Source organism: Amblyomma mixtum, chromosome 9 (genome assembly GCF_055824585.1).
Source record: "Amblyomma mixtum isolate Tamu chromosome 9, ASM5582458v1, whole genome shotgun sequence".
Taxonomy (NCBI): Eukaryota; Metazoa; Arthropoda; class Arachnida; order Ixodida; family Ixodidae; genus Amblyomma; species Amblyomma mixtum.
Window position 1 is genome coordinate 70,046,656 of NC_143020.1, and position 21,017 is coordinate 70,067,672.

General features: G+C 49.5%; 2 protein-coding genes across 4 annotated transcripts in view; one reads left to right on the top strand and one right to left on the bottom strand.

Moving 5' to 3' along the window:
* Window positions 1–14,362, bottom strand: part of LOC149329599 (uncharacterized) — a 49,921-nt gene extending 35,559 nt beyond the window's left edge. Inside the window, exon 1 of one of the 3 annotated variants that reach the window (XM_089560324.1) lies at window positions 14,007–14,362. The gene's annotated coding sequence lies outside the window, so the exon portion shown is untranslated. Of the gene's footprint in view, window positions 1–13,534; window positions 13,732–14,006 lie in introns of those variants that run through there. The other 2 variants (XM_089560322.1, XM_089560323.1) reach the window with 2 other exon arrangements.
* A 99-nt stretch (window positions 14,363–14,461) lies between these two features.
* On the top strand, window positions 14,462–19,853 carry mRpL43 (mitochondrial ribosomal protein L43). Its single transcript, XM_089560325.1, has 2 exons — window positions 14,462–14,980; window positions 19,639–19,853. The coding sequence occupies exons 1-2, from the start codon at window positions 14,605–14,607 to the stop codon at window positions 19,800–19,802; spliced, it is 540 nt and encodes a 179-aa protein (XP_089416451.1). The 5' UTR covers window positions 14,462–14,604; the 3' UTR covers window positions 19,803–19,853.
* Window positions 19,854–21,017: the final 1,164 nt, after the last annotated feature.

A 21,017-nucleotide genomic window follows, 5' to 3' on the forward strand; every position in this document is an offset into this window, starting at 1 on the left:
GCGTGGAAGTGCCAGCCAGTATAGCTTCTCTTTCGCTTCTGTGCTCCACAAAAAGACGAACCATGAGCAACCAGGTCTGCACTGGCAAGACCATGCAAGAGAAACGCGGAAGATTGGTTTGGTTTATGGGGTTTAACGTCCCAAAGCGACTCAGGCTACGAGGGACGCCGTAGTGAAGGGCTCCGGAAATTTCGACCACCTGGGGTTCTTTAACGTGCACTGACATCGCACAGCACACGAGTCTAGAATTTCGCCTCCACACGGAAGAGTAGGAGGTAAAAAACAACCGGAACAGGGGAGTCGTGATGTCATGAAGCGAGCTTTAGCAAGCGAAATTCCGCTCTCGTCGCAGTTTGTCAGGCGCGGCAGGTTCATGTCCAGTCGGAGACGAAAGTCTCTGGACCGTGTGATCCGCAAAGTATGCCTATAGCTCCATTGTTAGCCGCCAGTTGACGACCATACTTGTGGAGGTGAAAGACAAAATCATTGTCTTTCACCTCCGACAGCAGCCGGCGGTTAATAACAGAGCTATAGGCTTTATTTGCTGATCACGCGGTCCAGAGACTTTTGTCCCCGGCTGTCCTTGCCCGAAGATGCTGACAAGTGCGATCTCCGCACTTTGCACAGACGCGAATCTCCGCTTCCGCGAATCACCAAGCGCACGTGCGAAATGGCAGCACGAACTTCGCATGCGCGGTACAGTCTGTTTAAATCCGGCAGTCTGATGTGGCCCAAACTCGGGAGGTTAGCAGATTGTCGCGACACCAGTAGGCAATTAAACAAACCGTGCACACGCTACGAACGGCGAGGTGATTGATAACGACGCAGGCGCCATGGCTACAAAATCAGTGAAACATATGATGCAATAAAAAAAGACAATGCACACACATAGCAGTCCGAGGGATAAAAGCTAAACCAAGCAGTACATTTCTAAGCCTCCAAAATTACTAATAAATTTTTATCTGCCGCTCCCAGATGGCGCCTCCATCGCATAACCTCCGCCAAGTTGCCACAGGATGCAGTCAGGTTCCGAAGCGGAGTGGATTTTCGCAACTGGTATACGAATCAGAGGGATACAGCAAGTAACGGAAGGTGGAGAGTCGGGTTTTATTATTTGCTTTTTTTGTGCGCGAATAATGACGCTGCGCAACACAGACTCCGCCGAGACAACTGCGCGAGACTGACGTAATGCGCCCCGGTAGTGATCAGCGATTAAGGCAGCTGCATGCGCTATAACAAGTGCCTGTACGTCTGCTGTTGTGTTTGAGCGTGCAATATGGTATTGTCACGTTGAAGTGACGGCAGTCCAGCGGTCAGGAAGACACCAGAAATACTTTCAAACGAAGCTCTTTATTTGGGCTGACTTGCGCCCACAAAAGAACTGAATCACTCGGCGGCGGCGTAAGCAACAAACGTGCTCGTCGGTCGTCGAACTACGAATGTCCGCCGCTCGCGGCATCGCTCAATTTAAAGGCGGCAAGGAAACTTCCAGATAACAGGACAAGATCATCTACAGTAATCTAGAAAAACCTAGATGCAGCCCTTCATGGCTGCGATCAATCGAGATTAGTCTGGTCGCTTCTCGCGCCACGAACAAAAGTGATAACAACCCTTTCCTGCAGCCTTGAGCGTGAACGAACAAACACAACAATGATACGTGGCAGTATAGTATACAACTGCCGTCTTGCCAGGAAGTAGATTCTGGCAATACTTCTACATAAATCATGATGCTGCAACGTATACACTCTTCCCCCCGCCATCGCTCTCCATCGTTAGCCACAGCCTTAGCCGACTTCCACCTATACTTTCTGCAGCTCAACTACACCCTGGACGTTGCAAAACCTCACGAATAGAAGCTGTTCATCGAGCACTGGAATAAGAATCCTGGTGCTTACAGCCCACCGACCAGTTTTCCTACAGAACCTCGTTTTTCTAAAAAAAATATATACATAATTTGGGTTAACGCCGGCGTCAAAATTCCGCCGAGCGCGGTGTCAGCGCGCGCCCAGAACAGTACAGCAGTCATAACGGTTCGCGTTACAGCCGACACAACACCTCCCGGCCGTTCGCCTGTGACGTCACGCCTTCCGTTATTTACGCAGGACACGGCGGTCGAGACCGGCGTTGCTTGTTAAAACTTTCCGCCATTTTTGTTTTTCTGCGAGCAGCTTCAGCGGCAGTAAAATTTCACCCCGCATTGTGACCGGAGAAGACGAAAAACCGGCAAAGCGCGCGAAAAAAAGGCGGGAAACGGAAGCAGACGAACGAAAACATAGACGTCGGCGCTGCCGCGGGGTTTCGTTCGGTAGCAGACGGTAAGGACCGCACCGCGGGAAATGGTTAAGGCGTGAGTTGGTTAATGAGATTGGTCACTAATGCGTACCATACAACGCGTTCAAAGGAAGTTTACCACACGAGAAACACGGCCATAAAGAGAACAAAAATGGCGTCTTGATAGACCCTTCCGCGCCTTAAACTCAGTGCCAATCTATATTGCACCGCCGATAGGCAGATGCGCCTCTAATGGCTCCGATATACAGCTCCGATATATGGCCACGAAGTACGCGTTTTCCTGCCGCTGGGTGGCTCTGTCGCCAACCAGCTGGCTGTATGGCACAGAGGTGACAATGTTAGAGAGGTGACATATCGTTAAAAGTGTAAGATTAAAAATGTACTTGAAGAAAACGGCGAATATATATATAGGCCCATTTATACACCGTTAAAGAAATATAAAGAAAAAATTAATGCAAAAAAAAAAGCCGAGCATAGTGGCATCTGCCACGAGCCCGTTTCAAAGGGGGCGCTCTTATCATTCATTCATCCATCCATGGCTGTACTGGCTTCATTCGGCAAAGAGGCGCACATATATTATGCGCCAAAACTACGCGGTGGATTGCCACACGTCACAAGACGTTGCGCAGACGCAACCCCGGTGAATTTAGTTATCCGGTCAGATCGAAAACCGACGCTGCACGGTATACGAAAAGTGGTCGTCTGATCCATGATTCCTGAGCGAAGCGGATACGCGGTAGCGAACCCGCATTCCACTTTCTTTTAACATAACTGTTGCGAGGACACCAACGCAGGCCGTCCATCTGAAGGCGAGGAATGCGTTATCAACATCATCAGCCTAACTATGCCCACTTTAGGAGGCGAAGGCATCTCCCATACCTCTCCAATTGCATTCACTGATCTAAATATCGTTCATGGGGCGTTATTACACTACCCTGTAATGCCCGCCACATCACACACTATAGGGACCACAGTGGCTTAGTTGTTATGGTGCTCGGCTGCTGCTCCGAAAGACGCGGGTTCGATCCCGGCCGCAGCGGCTGAATTTCGATGGAGGCGAAATTCTGGAGGCCCGTGCACTGTGCGATGTCAGCGCACGTTAAAGAACCCCAGGTGGTCGAAATTTCCGGAGCCCTTCACTACGGCATCCCTCATGGCCTGAGTCGCTTTGGGACGTTAAACCCCATAAACCAAAATACAATACAATACAATGTTTATTCAGCATCTCAGGGATGTTTCGCGTAAGAACAGAGTGTCTTAGAACGCGAAGCTACAAAAAGAAACAACCAGGACGATGAGACATGCGGAGTGTCACGACGGCGACCGCGCAGACTGAAAATGGCGGCATTCCTGACGAAGTCGGAAGCGCACGCCGCCGAAGGCAGGCAGGTGCGCTTGCTGCTTCGTCAGGAATGCCGCCATTTTCAGTCTGCGTGACCGCCGTCGTGACACTCCGCATGTCACCTTCCTGGTTGCATTTCTTTAAACCATTGCTTGAAGCATTGCAAGCGCTTCTGGAGAGCAGTAACGGTAGCAGCGTGGCTTCGCTGATGCCGGCAATAAGGTGAGCATATAGATAATCGAGATGAGTCAGACGGATGTGGCAACGCCCCGTCGCTCTTTGCTGCGAATCTGCTGGCATGCAGTTTTTCCCAGTTCAGCCACCGCTCGCGTGCTACGTTTTACTTTTGGTGCCAATGCCACGATGAATGCCATTTTCAGACTAAAAAGCTGCGCTTTACATAGTCTAAACCAAGAAGTGATGCGTCTATACCACCGCATAGATAGATGTGACCATGTTATGAACAATGATATTTTTTTTATAGTATAAGGGTATCTGGGGCCAAAGACCGCCATAGCACGAGGTGTTCTTCTACAGAAGGAGCGTCGAAGACCCATTTCCTGAGCATTTCACCCTGTAGGACTTTCCACCTGTGCTTTCATCCTGTGCTTTAGGACTTCGTCAGGACGGCCCCGTGCACCTAGAGCATGTCCTTGGACCCTGGACTAATGCGATTTCGGCTGAGCGAGGGACAAAAGCATTCTTATTTTTTCTAAGGGACACGGTTTAGTGGACATACTTTGACAATCATGTGTGTGTGTGTGACTGTGTGAGTGTTGAGTATGTTTGATGTCACCTTTTTTTTCTCTCTCTTTTTCACCCTCTTTCACCATCATCTGGAGTAGCAAGCCAGGCCCATAACCAGGCAGACCTCTCCATTATTCATTAAAGTCTCTCTCTTTCCTGTAGAAGCCGAGCACCAGGAAGGGAAAGCTTGTACCCATTGTATCACGGGTGGGTACCCGGCGGCACTGGGGATCGAACCTCGCATCTCCCGCATGCGATGCGGATGCTCAAACCACTAGGCCACCGCTGCGGTCCTGCGTTATTAGATTAGGGTGACCCTATCGATTAGGGGCATAGCGGGGCGCAAGTACGCAGGCGCAGGACAGAAGGGACGTTACTGTCTTGCGCATGCACATCGCTATGCCCCTAATCGATAGGGTCACCCTAATCTAGAGGTCTCTATGATCGAGATCGTCCTAGTGGGCACTGAGACTCTCTTGAACGTCCCATGGACGACCCGAACGTCCGCAGGACGTCCATTAGAGTTTTGACGTCCACTGGGATACGTGTAAAGCGCAGATAACGGGGCGATTTTGCTAGAGACATCGTCTATCGTGCGAAGACACGGCAGCTGCAACGTAGAAAGCAGATAGGACTAATGTTGGGGAACCAATTACGGTTGATTACGAAAGAAAGCAGAGGGCGGGAAAACTAGCGCCCACAAAAAAAAAAATCCAGGAGTCCACGCGCACCGCGGACTCTAAGTAACCGACAGCGATATAATCACCGTAATTTACTCGACATAAACGGTCGTGGTGCTCAATGCCGTTTTTTTTCCTCCTTAAAGGTGCACTGAAGAGGATTCTGAACATGTCTTTTTGCCGCGGGAACTCGATCCACACGTTCCTAGCATTCTTAGAAACAGTGACTTATTGCGCTGTGTGGCCGATTTCCCCAATTAAATCGAATTAACGTCCTGCTCCCGCTTTTTTTTTTTAATTCTGCCTCGTACGGTGGGCGGAGTCGACCAACGCGTGGAGCGCCTTTCACCCAGTCCCGTGGAGGCTTTGCTTTCGCTTTATTTTGTTTTTTAGGTTTCCAAGAATAAATAGTTTCATTCGCAGATAATATAGCCGCAAAATAAGCCCGAAGAAATAAAAATACACGCGGACTACTTGCTACTACGGACTACTACGTATTACTCCGCCGATGGCAGAGCGGCAAGCCGCCACGGGACTGGGTGAAAGGCGCTCCACGCGTTGGTCGACTCCGCCCACCGTACGAGGCAGAATTCAAAAATAAAGGCGGGAGCCGGACGTTAATTCGATTTAATTGTGGAATACGGCCACACAGGGCAGTAAATCGCAGTTTCTAAGAAAGCTCGGAACGTGTAGATCGAGTTCTCGCGGCAAAAAGACACGTTCAGATTCCTCTTCAGTGCACCTTTAATAATGACTGGATGCAAAACGTACCGGGAATCAACGCGAATTGGTTAGACGTTAGTAGCAGAAGATGGTAGTGGGGGGGGGGGGGGGGGGGGGGGCGGGGGGGGAGCGGTTTAGGAACAACGGAAACGCTCGCCGTCATCTCACCGAGTCTGGGACGACCGCTACTATAGAGAGGAGAGCTGAAGAGGAGGTGATAAGAGATAGAGATAAGTACGAGCAAACACATTATATGGATGTGTAGCCCTTTAAATGGACATTACTGCTTTTTTTCCGTTGGCTGCAACTGCTCACGAGCGAGTGGCAGCAGTGTCAAGTCGTGGGATACTGAATCGCTCTGTACTGTTCCGGCACCTATACAGCTTATGTACAAAAAGTTGAGAAATACTCACACCGACCGTCTTGTTACGAGACCACCTCGGTCCCTTCTTCGGAGGTGACTAAACTTCGTCCCTGGAGAGGGAACCGACTTGGTCTCGAAAAGTTGGGCTTAAAATAAATCGCTGGTTAACGTGAGTAATCCCCAACTTCTATTTCAAACTCCACCGGGCAGACCTCCCTCGAAGATGTTCTCGTTAAAAACGTAGTACTCTGCGGGAGCGGAACAAGGCCGCGCTTAACTCGGGAACTAAAAAAGAAAACCAATGGTTGTTTCAGATAGGGGACGAAAAAATGATCCAAGAAGCCAAGTTTGATGACTGTAGATTAATTAATTAATTATAAAAGAATGCCGAAATTGCGTCGAAATATCACGGACGTCGATATAGCCACGGGAACGGTGTGACGTCACATCCACCAGAAGTCGTCACGGCATAATGAAAATTGTCACAGAATGGTGAGAAAAACGCCGGATTTGTGTCAAATTAGATGGGAAAAATGTGTAATTAAGCGTATTTAGCACTAAAGGTCCCCGAAAGATGTATAACTTGGGTATCGATATAGCCACGGAACGATGTGACGTCACATTCACCGGAAGTCGTCCCGGCATAGTGTCCTCGGCTTTCGCCTCTCAACACTTTAGTTGCCAAAGTGTCCTCGCAGTTGTTAGTCCCTCGAGATTTCTCTTCCATCTCATACATATAGCGCACATCTGAGGAATTCCAGTCCTTTATCCCAGACAGCAACGGATATGACGACCTTTGCGAGGCGTGCGTTTGAGTAATTTCTGCGTTTTATCTCATCTTTTGCCTCGCCTGTTATCCCCGAGTGTTCAGCTGTTCAAATAGCTAGACCTTCTGCAGCCAGTGTAATCTCTCGCTAAGCAAAGTATGCGTCAAAAGACCGACGAAACAGCGCTTAAGAAGACGGCGAGGAAATACCGCAGGACGACGCGGGCACTGGCTTTCAACAAGGTCTATCGGAAAGCACGTGAAGAACAGTCGGGGGCAAAAGTCTCTGGACCACGTGTTCCTAAAATGAGGCCGATAGCTCTGCTATTAGCCGGAGGCTGGTGACCACACTTTTAGATTGGTTTGGTTTATTGGGGTTTAACGTCCCAAAGCGACTCAGGCTATGAGGGACGCCGTAGTGGAGGGCTCCGGAAATTTCGACCGCCTGGGGTTCTTTAACGTGCACTGACATCGCACAGCACACGGGCCCCTAGAATTTCGCCTCCAAAAAAATTAAACCGCCGCGGCCGGGATCCAACCCGCGTCTTTCGGGTCAGCAGCCGAGCACCATAACCACAGAGCCACCGCGGCGGCACACCCATAAAGAGCTCGTGCTTTTCTTAAACTGCTCATAATTTATTGGCCCCGCCGCGTTACGGCGCTCGGCTGCTGGCCCGAAAGACGTGGGTTCGATCCCGGCCGCCGCGGACCAGTCTCAATGGAGGCTAAATTTTAAAGGCCCGTGTACTGTGCGATGTCAGTGCACGTTAAAGAACCCCAGGTGGTCGAAATTTCCGGAGCCCTCCACTACGGCGACCCTCATAGCCTGAGTTGCTTTGGGACGTTAAACCCCAATAAACCAACCATCATAATTTATTGTTTACTTTTACGTAAAAATAAAAAATAAGTAAAAATTAATTGACTAATTAATAATTTTTTAATGTTACGTAGTTTCTTCGCGGCTTTGAGAAAGCGTCTTTTTTTTGTTAAAGCTCCTTATGAATTTATAGATGATGTGTTTTTCAATACGTTTTTTTTTAATCGGCCCTTGTGTATACAGTCCTGTACTACGACTCAACTATACAACCACTACTACCTCGTCCGTGTTTTTTTTTTTTTTTCTGCGCTAGCTTGTCGACAAAAAATATCAACAAGTCCGGAAACATCCGTTGTATGCGTCAAATCTGGCACACTCAGATAAGATGTAAACACGAAGTGACATGCGCTGTCTTCTAAAGTAGGAAGAATGTCAAGGCAACCCTCCCCCGGGAGGAAAAGAGAAAGACAATCATCCCCCCCCCCCCCCCCCCACGTCTAAAGTTACTTCCGCAAACTGAACTGCAGCAAAAGACCTGGGCTTGCGCTTTCAAACACATTACTTTATGTAGTTCAGCGTTCTAAGACACTCTGATCATACGCGAAACATCCCTGAGATGTTGAATAAATATTGTATTGTATTTAGCTTCAAAGAGTAGGGCACTGCCTCTTGAGTGGCCATAGAACGATTCCTTCTCGATCTGCCTTTTCCAACTTCTACGTAGTTTTATAGTCTGCTTTCTTCCACTGAACTAATCCAGTTTGCCCACCTGCCCAAACGGTTGTCGTCAGCCTGCCAGGTGTGTACACCTGGCAGTGAAGGGCTTCAAGGCAAAATGCCTTCGTGGTAAAGGCCTTCAGCACATAACGACCTTAAGTACTCACTGCAACCAGCGCTACTACATGATATTGAGCGCTTAGCCATGCTAAACCATCTGTAATTTTTTTTTCGTTTACCTTGGAACAAGGTTTCAGCGCCGCGATTCATTCGTGTGACGGCGCTCATAGTACTCGTAAATATGGCCTTCAAGATTGGCCGACACGGCTAGGTTCAGCACAGTACACTAAAGCGAGTACTGCCTTGACGCCCAATCTCGAAATCATCCCCACCAACCGACGTGCGGCGCTAGTTAGCTCGCTGACGTCATCAGTAGCAAAAGGTAATTTCCCTACGCGTACGGACATGACGGTCGTAGAGTTCTAACGGATAATCGTGCAGTTATTCGAGTCGTATTTAATTCGGTTGTGAAGAAGTACTATTCCCTCACCCCTATACTCTTCCGAACTGAGGACTGTCAGCCTTGATCAAGATATATTTCTCATGTCCGTGTGCCAGCTGCCATGAACGTATGCGAAAAATTCGTTTGCAGCCATAAGCCCGACAGTTCTTCCCCTCAGGTTTCTCCGTGCTCTGTTCCTTCATAAACAAGCAACGACGTCTTACGATGCATGTTCAGCTGAGCACAAATGTGTCAGAATAAATACTTAGAAGCATAACTGTTGTAGTCAGATACAACTCAAGACCTTAACGGCACATTCTCATCAAAGGAGGCCATCCAGCTAATAGCGTCGACCGTGTTTCACGATGCCGCGGCTAATCGCCTTTCATCCGCCATCCCCTGCGGTGTGTCACGCAAGCCGAACAAAGGGTATTAACCGCGACGTCATGACAATAGGTCGACGCGATTGGATGGTGGGCCCCCTTTGAGGAGAATCCGCCGCTTTGTTCTTGAGTTTCAACCGACCGTAATGACCCCATGTTTAAGGCCCCGCCGCGGTGGCTCAGTGGTTACGGCGCTCGGCTGCTGACCCAAAAGACACGGGCTCTTTCCTGGGGCCTAGGCGGTCGAATTTCTATGGAGGCGAAATTCTAGAGCCCCGTGTACTGTGCGATGTCAGTGCACGGTAAAGAACCCCAGGTGGTCGAAATTATCCGGAGCCCTTCACTACGGCGTCCCTCATAGACTGAGTCGCTTTGGGATGTTAAACACCAATAAACCAAACCAAACCAAACCCGTGTTTAAGCAGCAGGTCGAGTTACTTGGCCGCTGGTACAGCAGGAAGCTTGGACAAAGCAAACCAACTTAGAAGGCTACTCTACACAACTGCTTAAAAGGTGACTACATGGGAGCACGTTTTAAAAAACGCCGAAAAAGACACACTCGCATTATGCGTGACGGCTGTAGCTCTGACGAGAGAATACACAACCCCTCCCCCACGCTGAGACCTACGCCCAAGGGCACTAAAGTACGGCAGCCGCCCGCTGAAAGACAAATCACTTTTTTTTTTCTTCCTCACGACGGTTTTACGGCTTGTAAGCACGTGCAGAGGCGGGACGTAGAATGCATGCGGCCGGGCGTGTCGGGTTACGCGACATACTACGGCTACGCCACGCGACTACATACCACAGTCGTTATGGCTCGCGCCGACGCAGAAAACAAAACCTATTAAGACGAAAAAGTCGATTAATTAGAACCATATGCGGCCCGGTGGTGGCGGTTGGAGTGTCGAAATCATGAAGAAAAAAAATAACAGCGAAGATAAGCGTCGGAACACAGGCGACATTGTGCAAACCTACAGAACGTGACAAAAGAAAAAAAAATCCCCTATCCACACCCGGCAGCATACGACATGGTTAAAGGACTACAGACACCAAATTTTTGCTTGCGTGTTTTCTTCTTTCAAACGATGCGTTATACTATATACATTGGTATGCATGAAGCACCCCGTGGTAATCGCCTAAGACCACTAAATGATTTAAAATTGGATGTCTTCTGGACGCTGTTTCGGTTGTGATTTCACCAACCGGCCGATGGATTTAATCTGCAGTTGAACTGGTTGGACTGAAGGTCACGTGAGGCACGAGAACAAACGGCAATATGACTGCTGATAGGTCGTTTGTTGTAACTCTAGCTTTAGAAGTAGGCTGGTTTAACTGCTGTAGTGAGTTAAAAAATAAACTACGTATCAGCGTTTATATTAGTTTTTCCGTGCCTCACGTGACCTTAAGTTCAACTATACGTCACCGCCATCGTTCGGTAGATGAAACCGAAACAGCATGAGATAATTCAAATTTTATTTTATTTAGCAGTCGTATACGCGAATACTACGCGGTGATCTATGCATTCTAATGTCTAGCGCGTCATTTGAAAGGAGAAAACACGCAGTAAAATTGGGTGTCTAGTCCTTTAAAACGCAAAGTTCGAACCGCACAAAAAATATGTCCTCCATTGCAATGTCCACCAGCACAAACGAACAGCGCATGGACTCCAGGACCGGCATAACATGATTCTGCATCAGAGTCCATGCCATTGTTGAATTTCCCGCCAATCACCGTTGCCTGAAGTGACGCCACGCCCCACGTTCGCTCTTCGTTATTGGTTGAAGCCAAGCACGTGGCTTCGCTTCAGCCAACGGCAAAGGGCGGGAAATTCAAAAATGGCATGGAATAGGGAGGGAATCGTTATATAGTACCGAGGTTGCACGTGGTGAAACCACGTCGGTCGAATTAATTTCATCAAAAAGTTTTCCACCATAAGCAGCGACCGCATAGCGATGATAAAACATTACGTGCCTATGACTGTGGTAAATACGTGTTTGGCAAGCATCACACTCAGTCATGCTGAAAGCCAAGGGTTCGACTTAGTAAAGCAATAAAAAAACAGGCCAGTGAAATGCGACTGGCATCAACGGACAAGACAAGAAATGTCTTCCGGTAAACTATACAAAAATAATTAGGCTCTAAAGTTCAATCCTGCGCGAAGTTCAGTCGACGCCAAGTCTGAATGCGTGCAAAAGACAAAAAAAAAAAGACCGGAAAACAGTCAAAAACTAATGTTTGGGTTGTCGAAGAGGACCCTCAACGGTTGGACCCTGAGGTCGTCAAATGGAAGCCGTGCAGACGAAAACAAGGCTCGAAGTCGTGTGTAACCAATAAAGCAGACGAGAAATCCAACAGGCAGAAGCAGACGACAGACAACTGCCACTGCTTGCAAGAGACAAGAAAACGACTTCGTCCCCCAAATTCCCGACAGATCAGCGAAAACGGAGGAAAAAAAGACGCTGGCTCGCAGGACGCGATAAGATAGAAGGCGGAGAAGAAGAAATGGAGATTCTCAAAGACTCCGGGAGGCGCACTGGCGAACGAAGCAGCATCGCAGCAGAAGTAACAGAAAAAAAAGAAGAGAAAACAGCACCATCAGCAAGTCCAAAAGATCGCTCACGGGCAGGTAGCGAGGGGGGAGTATAATAAAGAAAAGGAAAACGCACTATCAAGCCCCTCTGCAGCGGCTTTTCGAAGGCAGTTGGGTAGTACAGTCATCACGCCGTCGCCCTACGGGCACGACCTATAAATGCGGGCAGTCTTTTTCTCGAACGAAGAAAAGGTCAACGCAACGGGCGACCGAACAAGCGAGTGAGAATGGCGCGGGTAAACCAGCGAGGATGCGAAGACCCCGTTCCAGCCGCCCCAAACACGCGGGAATAAGTAATTGAGGCCAATAAATCGCGCGATGTAGTGGCGGCATGAAGCGCCGTACTACTGCGGGTCGCGTTCGCGAACTTTTTTTTCCAACGGCATTGTTTCAGATACGGGCATCAGATAAGAAAGCGCGCCGTACTGAAGATAAGCCATGGCCAACACTGCCGCGACAGCATGAACGCACGAATCCTAGCGATCTGCACGGGCTCACAGCGGTAGGCAGCGCTTCCCAGCACGTATGAGATTGGCAAAGAATACACGTTTCGAGATAGCGATAAATAAAACAAAAAAATCTGCGCGCATGACACAGCTACCGTCCTTGGCAAGCTAGCTGGAAGCTTTTGGCTCCAAGCATGAATCAGTAAGACGAGATTTAAAAAAATGGGCCAATCAAACATGATTGGCCCTGAAAAAAAAAAAAAAAAAACAGCGATACGCAGTCACAGTACAGCGTTCAATTTCGAAAGGTCAGAACCAAGAAAGGGCAACATATGGCGCGGCGCCCAGAGATCCGCAACTTTTAGCCCGCGAAATTCAAACGCAACTTCGATCAAACTAACAAACGGGCGTCACGTTGTGCCTGATCGATGAAGGCTGCATTCAATAACGCTGGCGCTAAACTGAACTGGGCAGGCTTCCAGATGGCGAGTTTAATGCCAGACACAGCATTAACTCATGTCTATCGACAATCACGGCACTCCGGTAATTATTCGGCGGAAAAAAAAAAGCTATTACATGGGCTGGCTGAGACACGGTTGGTTAGGAAAGCGAAGGGCAGAGGTCACAAGCTGTTAGACCAGGGAGCGGGAAACGCCGCCCGGTCCCAGATCGCGTGCGCACGAGACACGGGGCAGGTATCGCGGAGCCCGGATTTTTTTGGGGACGGGGGAACAAGCTCGAACAAGTCACCCGCCATCCGGCCGGGACTTCCCACCTCAAATAAAACCGGCGCAGACGATCATCGCTGGCAGGAATACGAGCCGTGGGCGCGTACCCAGCTGCGCCCACAGCTCGGCACCTCGGCAGACCGAGAGCCCAACAGACGGCGCGTACAGAACTGGGCAAAAAATCAAATATTCTCGAAAATAAAGACCCCACCCGAGGGTGCGATACCAGCAAATCGACGCCCGAACGGCGCAGCGCGGTAAACCACGCCGTTCCGAAGTCAAGACCCGCGGGATTCAACCCTGGCGCGGGGCACGAGAGGCGAATAGAACTGAAAACCCCGGGATCGCCCCGAGGAGCGGCAGATGTGCGGCCAGGCGATCGCGGCGCGGGACCTGGAAGCGCAAGGATCGCGAAAAGCGAGAAAATGCCTGCGTACCGGGGATGCTTGGCTGCTCGCCGGGGTCAGAAAGGAGGCGGGTCGCCGTGGAGGGAGCTCCGTCGAAGCCGGCAGCGATCGGACACTGAGTGCCGCGATTGGCGATCTTGCCGCGTACTACGCAGACGAGCGCGCGCTCATACCACGTTAGCCCGCGCTCGGACACGCTCTGCGTGCAGCGCAGGCTTGGCGCGAGATCGCGAGAACGAAAAAAAAAAAAAAGAAAGGGCACACGAAACGGAACCAGTTACGAAGGGGAAGCGCGGGAGAGACAAATGAAATGCACTGCACAGCGCCAGCGCAGTAACGTAGCGGGTTAGCAATCAGCACCCGGCGGGCTGGTTAGGCGCGTCTGGCGCGCGAAGTGGTGTTGCCCAACAGACGAGACGTTCGGAACGTGCTTGCATTTGCAAATGAGGAAGGAAAGGAGGGTTAAGCGATCTTTCCTATGCAGACACCGAGCTAACTTTACCTGATCTTGGCGTCGGTCCCCCGCAGTTTCCGGGAAACAACGCAGGATTTTGGCTCTGCCGCCAACGCCGGGCTCTCCCCGTCGTAGCGACGCTCCCGTCCGTTTCTACGGCGGAAGCCAGTCAGCTTCTCCGACGGTCGTGCATTCTGTCCCACGGTCGCGACTGTACGCTGACCACACGTCGAGGCATGGTGACCCGTGAACACATCAAACGCCAGCACTCACACCGGCAACGCCCGCGAAAACCCGCACACCCACAACGCCTTTCGCGTACTTCGTGTCTGGCGCGAAACGCGAACGCGCAGCAGTCCGGTCTTGGCTCGACCGTTGGATTCCCGCGGGCGACGTTGTCTACGTGGCGTCGTACGAGCGGGAACAAAACGCTCGTCAAATTTGGCGAGTTTTGAAACGAGCAGGCTCGTCAACCGTTTCGTCTAGTCTTGGATGGGCTCGTCGAGAGCGGCTCGAATCCAACGACGCTTTCAAAATGGCGTCGCCCGTGCTGCGGAGTTCGCACGCGCGTACCAGTTGCTGAAAACACGAACGAAGCGAATCGGGAGCGACTGTGATTCGGGGATAAGTTCGTTACGCACTCAGCATGGCTCATAAGGCAGCTGCGTATCTCAAAGCGCCGGTGTACAATGGCATCGGCCGCTATGTCTGCCAACTGCAGCGGCTCACGTTGACCTTTTGCAAGACGCACGGCGGAAGCCGCGGCATGCGCGAGTACATCGAGCGCGAGCTGGTTAACTTCGCGCGCGACAACCCGGGCATCGTGGTGTACCTGAAGCCGCGCCGGCACCGCGACCCGTACATCGTCGCCGAGTACCTCAACGGCACGCGTGACATGATACGGGTCAGCCAAACTAGTGCCGATGTGCTGGTCAAGTGGATCGACCACTTTCGCACCCGATCCGGAGTTCCCATCGTGCGGACCATCAAGTACTGGCACACCGATCACCCAAGTATCCAAGGTCGGTACTGCGCGTTATGTTATGTTAGCTATGTGTTGTGTTCCCACTAACCGCCTGAGAGGAGGAGGAGGAATAACAGGAAAGGCAGGGAGGTTAACCGAAGAATAATCGGTTTGCTACCCTACATGGGGGGGAATGGGTTGAGGGTATAAAAGAAAGAGAAAGGAGAGTAACAGAAAATTGAAGTCACATGGAAAGTCGGCGTTCTTTAAAGTCGCAGCCTATCATACAGGCCAGAAGTTCGCAAGAAGCGGAGCAGTGCCTTGGAGGCAACCGCCCTCAGAAGTTCCCATATTGTTGTTGTCCTCACAAACTCGGTCTGAATTACCTATCCGTCAACCTGTGCAGCTATAGCATGCAGTATTTGACGCGATACGCTGGGCGGAACTGCTGTGGAGATCTATGCGTACTAGTTTTTCACGGAAGACCCTGTATTTTATCGATTCTTAATTCTTCTACGTCTGCTGCTGCTTCGTTTCCCTATTTACGCAAACTTGCCTGGTGAACATAGGTAATCAACCCCGCTACATATGCAATGCAGTGTACCCTTTTAAAGGCGTTGACGTTCTTTAGTGTGTTTTTTTTTTGTGTGTGTGTGGACGAGTGCAAAAATAAACTAAACCTGGTATGCAAAGCCCACAATATATGTACTACAGCCTCTTGTTGGAAGTTTTGCTAACGAGCTTAGTGAACATTATTCAGCTGGTGGGTAAGCTGCAAAACATGAGCGCCGTTGCGCGAATGGTTGCCTGAAGGAGGCGATAATATGCGCATATTACCAAAACGGCCACAACTAAAAACGTTTATGGCGAAAGTTGTATATCTTACGGTTTGTAAGGGGTCTCCCAGCGCAGAGCTTCAGTGAAGCCGGTCCGCGCCGCGCATTTGTATGAGGTCACTGGTCATGTGACCAATGACGTCACAGCGCGGAGGATCACAAGCGTAGCACAGCAGAAATTTGGACTAGTTTGTGAATATCATGGTGAAAAACAACGCAAACTAGACCAAACACATAAGGAAGAACACGCCACATGTGTTGTGGTGTCTTCCTTCTTTTGTGTGTCCCGTCTAGTTTATGCTGTTTTTAACCATGAATCACAAGTGTAACAGGCAGCAGCTGTTGTGGAAGTGCAACAGCTGGTATTAGCACATCAGCAGCCGCTAATGCTGATCTGCCTGCCGTCAAGTGCTAGCAGATGAAGTTTGCGCTCAAAAGAATATTCTGTGAGAACGTTGCAGTCGTCTGTGGGAGGAGGCAGAAGCCGCCATTCAGCGAACCACTCGTTGGCAACACTGTGGCACTTGGGATAAAGCAATGAACAAGTTTGAACAGGAGATGCGAGGCAATCCGTTTGGCTACTATATCTCAACCATAAACGACAGCTCCTAGAGCTGCTAAGTGCTGTTGCTCATGGAGCTGCCGCTCCTAGATTGACGCTGACCAGAATTTAGCTTCGCCAGTCTTTTTCAAAGCTACCACTTGAATACCAATGTACTTGCGAAAGCTTCTAAAATGCACCTGCAGAGGTGTTCCTTGTATAATTGATTCTCAGGCTTGCTGTGGCCATGTTGACGTTTGTGCAGCAGCAAAAGATGTGTTTTAAGCATGAAATGCTTTTAGCTCCCGTTGTCGGCATTGTGGTGGCGTCACGCCGAGACCAAGAGCCATCATTCGGGCACTGAAATCCACTCATCCGGGCTCTGAAACGAGAACATCCGGGCACCGTACGAGACTTAACGAGATTCAACGAGACTCTCTAAGCCCTCCTACGGGACCGGCATACAAGTGCCGGTTGCTCTCCAAACGAGTCACAAAAAATAACTGCTGCCAGTGTCTTCTCAATGTTTATCAAGATATCAGTCGAGCTGTGCATTTGATAATGCACGGAATTATAATTTCCGATTTCTAATAACGCGTGGAAAAAGCACATACATGCCACAATACACTTCGTTGTCATACGTGATCTGTTAGGGGCTTTGAGAGAAGGCCGCTTAGAGAAAGAGGGCGAGAAGGGCTTTTGGCGGAAAACTTTCGCTCCCTCCCCAAGGATGGCGCTGCGGTCCCACACTCACGCATGTAAAAGACCGGCCGCTTGGCCTTCAAGCCCTTTCCCCCTCTAGCAGGCAGATGTATAGGAGGTATTCACATGACGTCATCCGCAAGGGGCGCTAGCGGCCGGCGCGGCACTCGCCATGTTGGTGGTCGCGCGCGCGGCCGCCGCAGCCAGCCGCAGCGTTAAATAGCCGGTGATGTGTGAAATGTTTCGCGTCTCGCCATAGATAATTACTGTCCGGCCCGTAACACCGCGTGACTGAGAGGGTGTTTCGTGAACTGCGCGAAGCAGAAAAGAGCGGCTACGCTCAAAAGGTGCCACTTAGTGAAAAGGTCGGCGCGTAAGAAAGCGGAGGCGCCGGCGCAGTGTGAGACGTACAGGACTGCTGCTGCGCGTTGAATTCACCGGTGTCGAGGCCCACCTTGTGCACGGCTTAAGTTTGCTGGCAGGCCAAGGAATTAAAGGATATAAACCTATGAGAGGGTGCAATTACTTGACAAGCAGGTGAGTCCAAGAGCCGTGCTGAGGGTGCTGACGTCCGCGGTGCCGACGGCCGAAGTGCCGTTTTTGAAGAGGTGAATAATTCGAAGGGTCTGTTCACTTAGCTGTAGCTTAACTTGTCATCTCTATCTGCTGAAAGTGACGTGTTACTACTGAATCTAGCAGAATGGCTGCACACTGCGTTGCTGCGAAAGCGCTAGACGTCTTGTGCATACGAAGCAGCGCTACGCAATCAAAACTGCAAAACATTCTCGCTGTGTCTACCGTTCGTGCTGCGAGCGCATGGCAGTATTTATTTCACCGTTCTGTCGTGTAAATAAGGCAGCTATGACGCTTTGCCTTTCTGCTGAAAGAGCGTCTGAGAAGCGCCAGCAGTTCGCGGACTACAGGCGCTTGAATTATCAATTTCTGCGGCGGCAGTTTTGTAATTTCGGTAATTAATCGTGCTGTTTATCCATGATGTGCCCTGCATGACTAGCTGACAGTTATCAAATGATATTAAAAGCTGCAAGTCGTGTACATTCTTGCGTGCAGCGCGGCCAGCCAGTTTTGCTGCCGAGTTGAGGCAGCTCGGTTATATCACGGCGCAGAAGAATTCTACTGCAAACTTCATGCACAATACGCGCTCCACAAAGAAAAGTGGTCGCTGACGTATCCAACATCGTACAAATATGTTACGGATCACTAACAGTTCAGGCCGGGTACCTCACGGCGCACCGTGACACTGCGCGAGCTGGCCTGAAACGACCGCAAACATGGCGCGCTTGCCGCGACGACGCTCGCGCCGTCTGGTAGCGCAGCCTCAGTGAATACCTCCTATACACGCTCGCGGAGTATTCGAACGCGCAGCATATACATTCTTGTCAGGCCTGCGTTTCGTCGTGTCCGCGTACGCTTCTGCATCGTCCTGGATTTCAATGCCGCCACCGTCTCACAGCTGCTTAAGCCGAGCAATGGAGCCTGTGTTAGGCCCGTAAACATTTCATGCTTACTCTACTCTCGGTTACGGGAGAGGCGCAATTTTTTTTTGGCTGAGAAAATTGAATTTAAAAATTTTCCTGTCACTCGATTCAAACTCATGATGTCTTCACTGAGAATGACTGGTTGCCAATATATTAAAGTGAATGGCATTATAGCCCAGCCACTGTGATTCAGTGTGTGATCTGCTCCACACACCGTGCAGCATGCATGTCGTCCGCGCCAGAAATCTGTTTCAACGCATGCAGTTTACTTGTGAAATCGGCCAATGGTGACAACACCTGTATTTTGTGCTCCGGTAATTTCTAACTTATAAGAGGTCCGTTTTATAACTTATAACTTATAAAAGGTCATTAAGGGTGGTCTCTTAATGATCAGAATGCAGTGTGCTCTCGATACAAGCTAACTTCAGTTTGTTCTCAGTCTCAAGTTTGCTTGCTTTGTTGACTTGTAAGTAGGGGCTTAGATTAACTTCCAAGCTCCTGCCTCATCAGGATGTAAGTGGCAAAATACCCTTCCTAATCTCGCAGCTGCTCGATATAAATAAACTACAGTGCACCGAATGAGACAAGGCCTGCAAAAACTTTTTTTCCCTCCTGATTAGCAGTACACATCAAATATTGCTGCTGTTCTCAGTGTCTGCATTGCTCTGAGGGACAAAAAGAAGTTTCACAAAGAGCCGATGAGTTCTTTACATGTGTCGGGTTTTTATCATTCGCTGGTCTTTGATAGGCTCTTTATGAGCAAGGGATGAATTTTTCAAGCATACTTTCTGCAAGAGCTGGGATTATGAAGCCAGTGTGGTCATTCTAGTGCGACTTCAGGTTTAATAGATGACACTTTAGTGGAGGTAAGCTTTGCAGTGTTTGCCTCACATGCCAGAAATAATCATGACATTGCTTTACGTATTTGTATCCCAGTGATAATGGCCCTTTGACAGAGAAGAGTTGATTATTTTGTAACGTTATCAGCGCATGCCTTTTGGTGCCAAATTAATAGCCATATCCTTGTCCCATCTCTTTCAAAAGCCCTTCCATATTTATGTTCCCCTGTATTGCACTTTTCATGTATGCTTATTCCATAGACTTCCGTCTCACTTCTCTAATCCTTTTTATACTGTTGTAGGCTTTTGGACGCCCTTCACGAACCGGCCGACAGAGCAGAACCTCGTCGAATTTCCAAACGAGGAGCTCAGCAGGTACAAGCAGGTGTACCCGACGGCAACCCAACAGCTCCAGGCATGGGCTGCTGCCGGCGGTACAGAGAAGTCCGAAGAAAAAGAGGAGTGATAGAGTGCTAGGAATGTGTAGTATACAAATAAACATCGCCTTTGACATTCACCTGCCTATGGAGTGTCCGTAGACACATACAGTCATTTGAATAAGTAGAACGTTCAGTTGAGCCGCTGCGGTGGCTCAGTGGTTATGGTGCTCGGCTGCTGACCCGAAAGACGCAGGTTCGATCCCGGCCGCGGCGGTTGAATTTCTTTGGAGGAGAAATTCTAGAGGCCCATGTACTGTGCGATGTTAGCGGAGCCCTCCACTACGGCGTCTCTCATAGCCTTAGTCGCTTTGGGACGTTAAACCCCATAAACTAAACCAAACCAAACCAGAACGTTCAGTTGGGCTAGTTGGTACAGATACATCTTTTGTAAAACAGCGCGAACAACGTCAAACAAGAACTGACTCCCAGCTAAGGTTTTATTAGCAACACCTGGTGCTTGTAAAGGAAAAACGCACACAAAGTACATCACATGTTACACTAAAATCGATAAAACATAGGCGGAGAAGCACGTGTTGCTCAAAGGCCGTCAACCGTCAGGACAAACCGACAGTCACTCTCAGTGACAAAAAGATAGTTTTTCTTGGTGGCCTTTGAGTGGCATGTGCTTCTCTGCCAATGTTTTATCGATTTTAGTGTAACATGTGATGTACTTTGTGTGTGTTTTTTCTTTATAAGCACGAGGTGCTGCTAATAAAACCTTAGTTGAGAGTCGTCCCGTGTCCTTCTTACTCTTGTTCGACGTTGTTCGCGCCGCTTTTTTTTACAAAAGATGAGCCATTTGAACTTTTAAAGCACAAAATCTAATGACGCTTTGTTCACCTAGCACTTCGTACTGTAGTGTATTTTTGAAGCCAGTCAAAACTCGGAAGTGCTGAATATGCAAACACTTTCGTGTGTGGCGAAATGTTGAACGGTCACATTAAAAAAAAATGGAGTGTTGCATCTTTTTTTTTTATGTAATGTACCGCCTTTGCCAAAAGCAACCCGGCTGCTTGGTTTGCTTCTCACTTGCATAGTGGAGCCCTTTCAGCTTCCCTAAAGGCTGAACGGCCTTGAAAGGTGAGGACAGCGGTTCTCCTTTCCTTACAGAGATTTCGAGCTTGAGGGCTAGTGTCACTCTAAACACAGATACACAGATATGGGAGTAAAAGAGAGTAAGCAGTCTATATATATATTCTCTTTTTTTAAAGAGTGCGCTAGAGGACACCTTACTCTGTTTT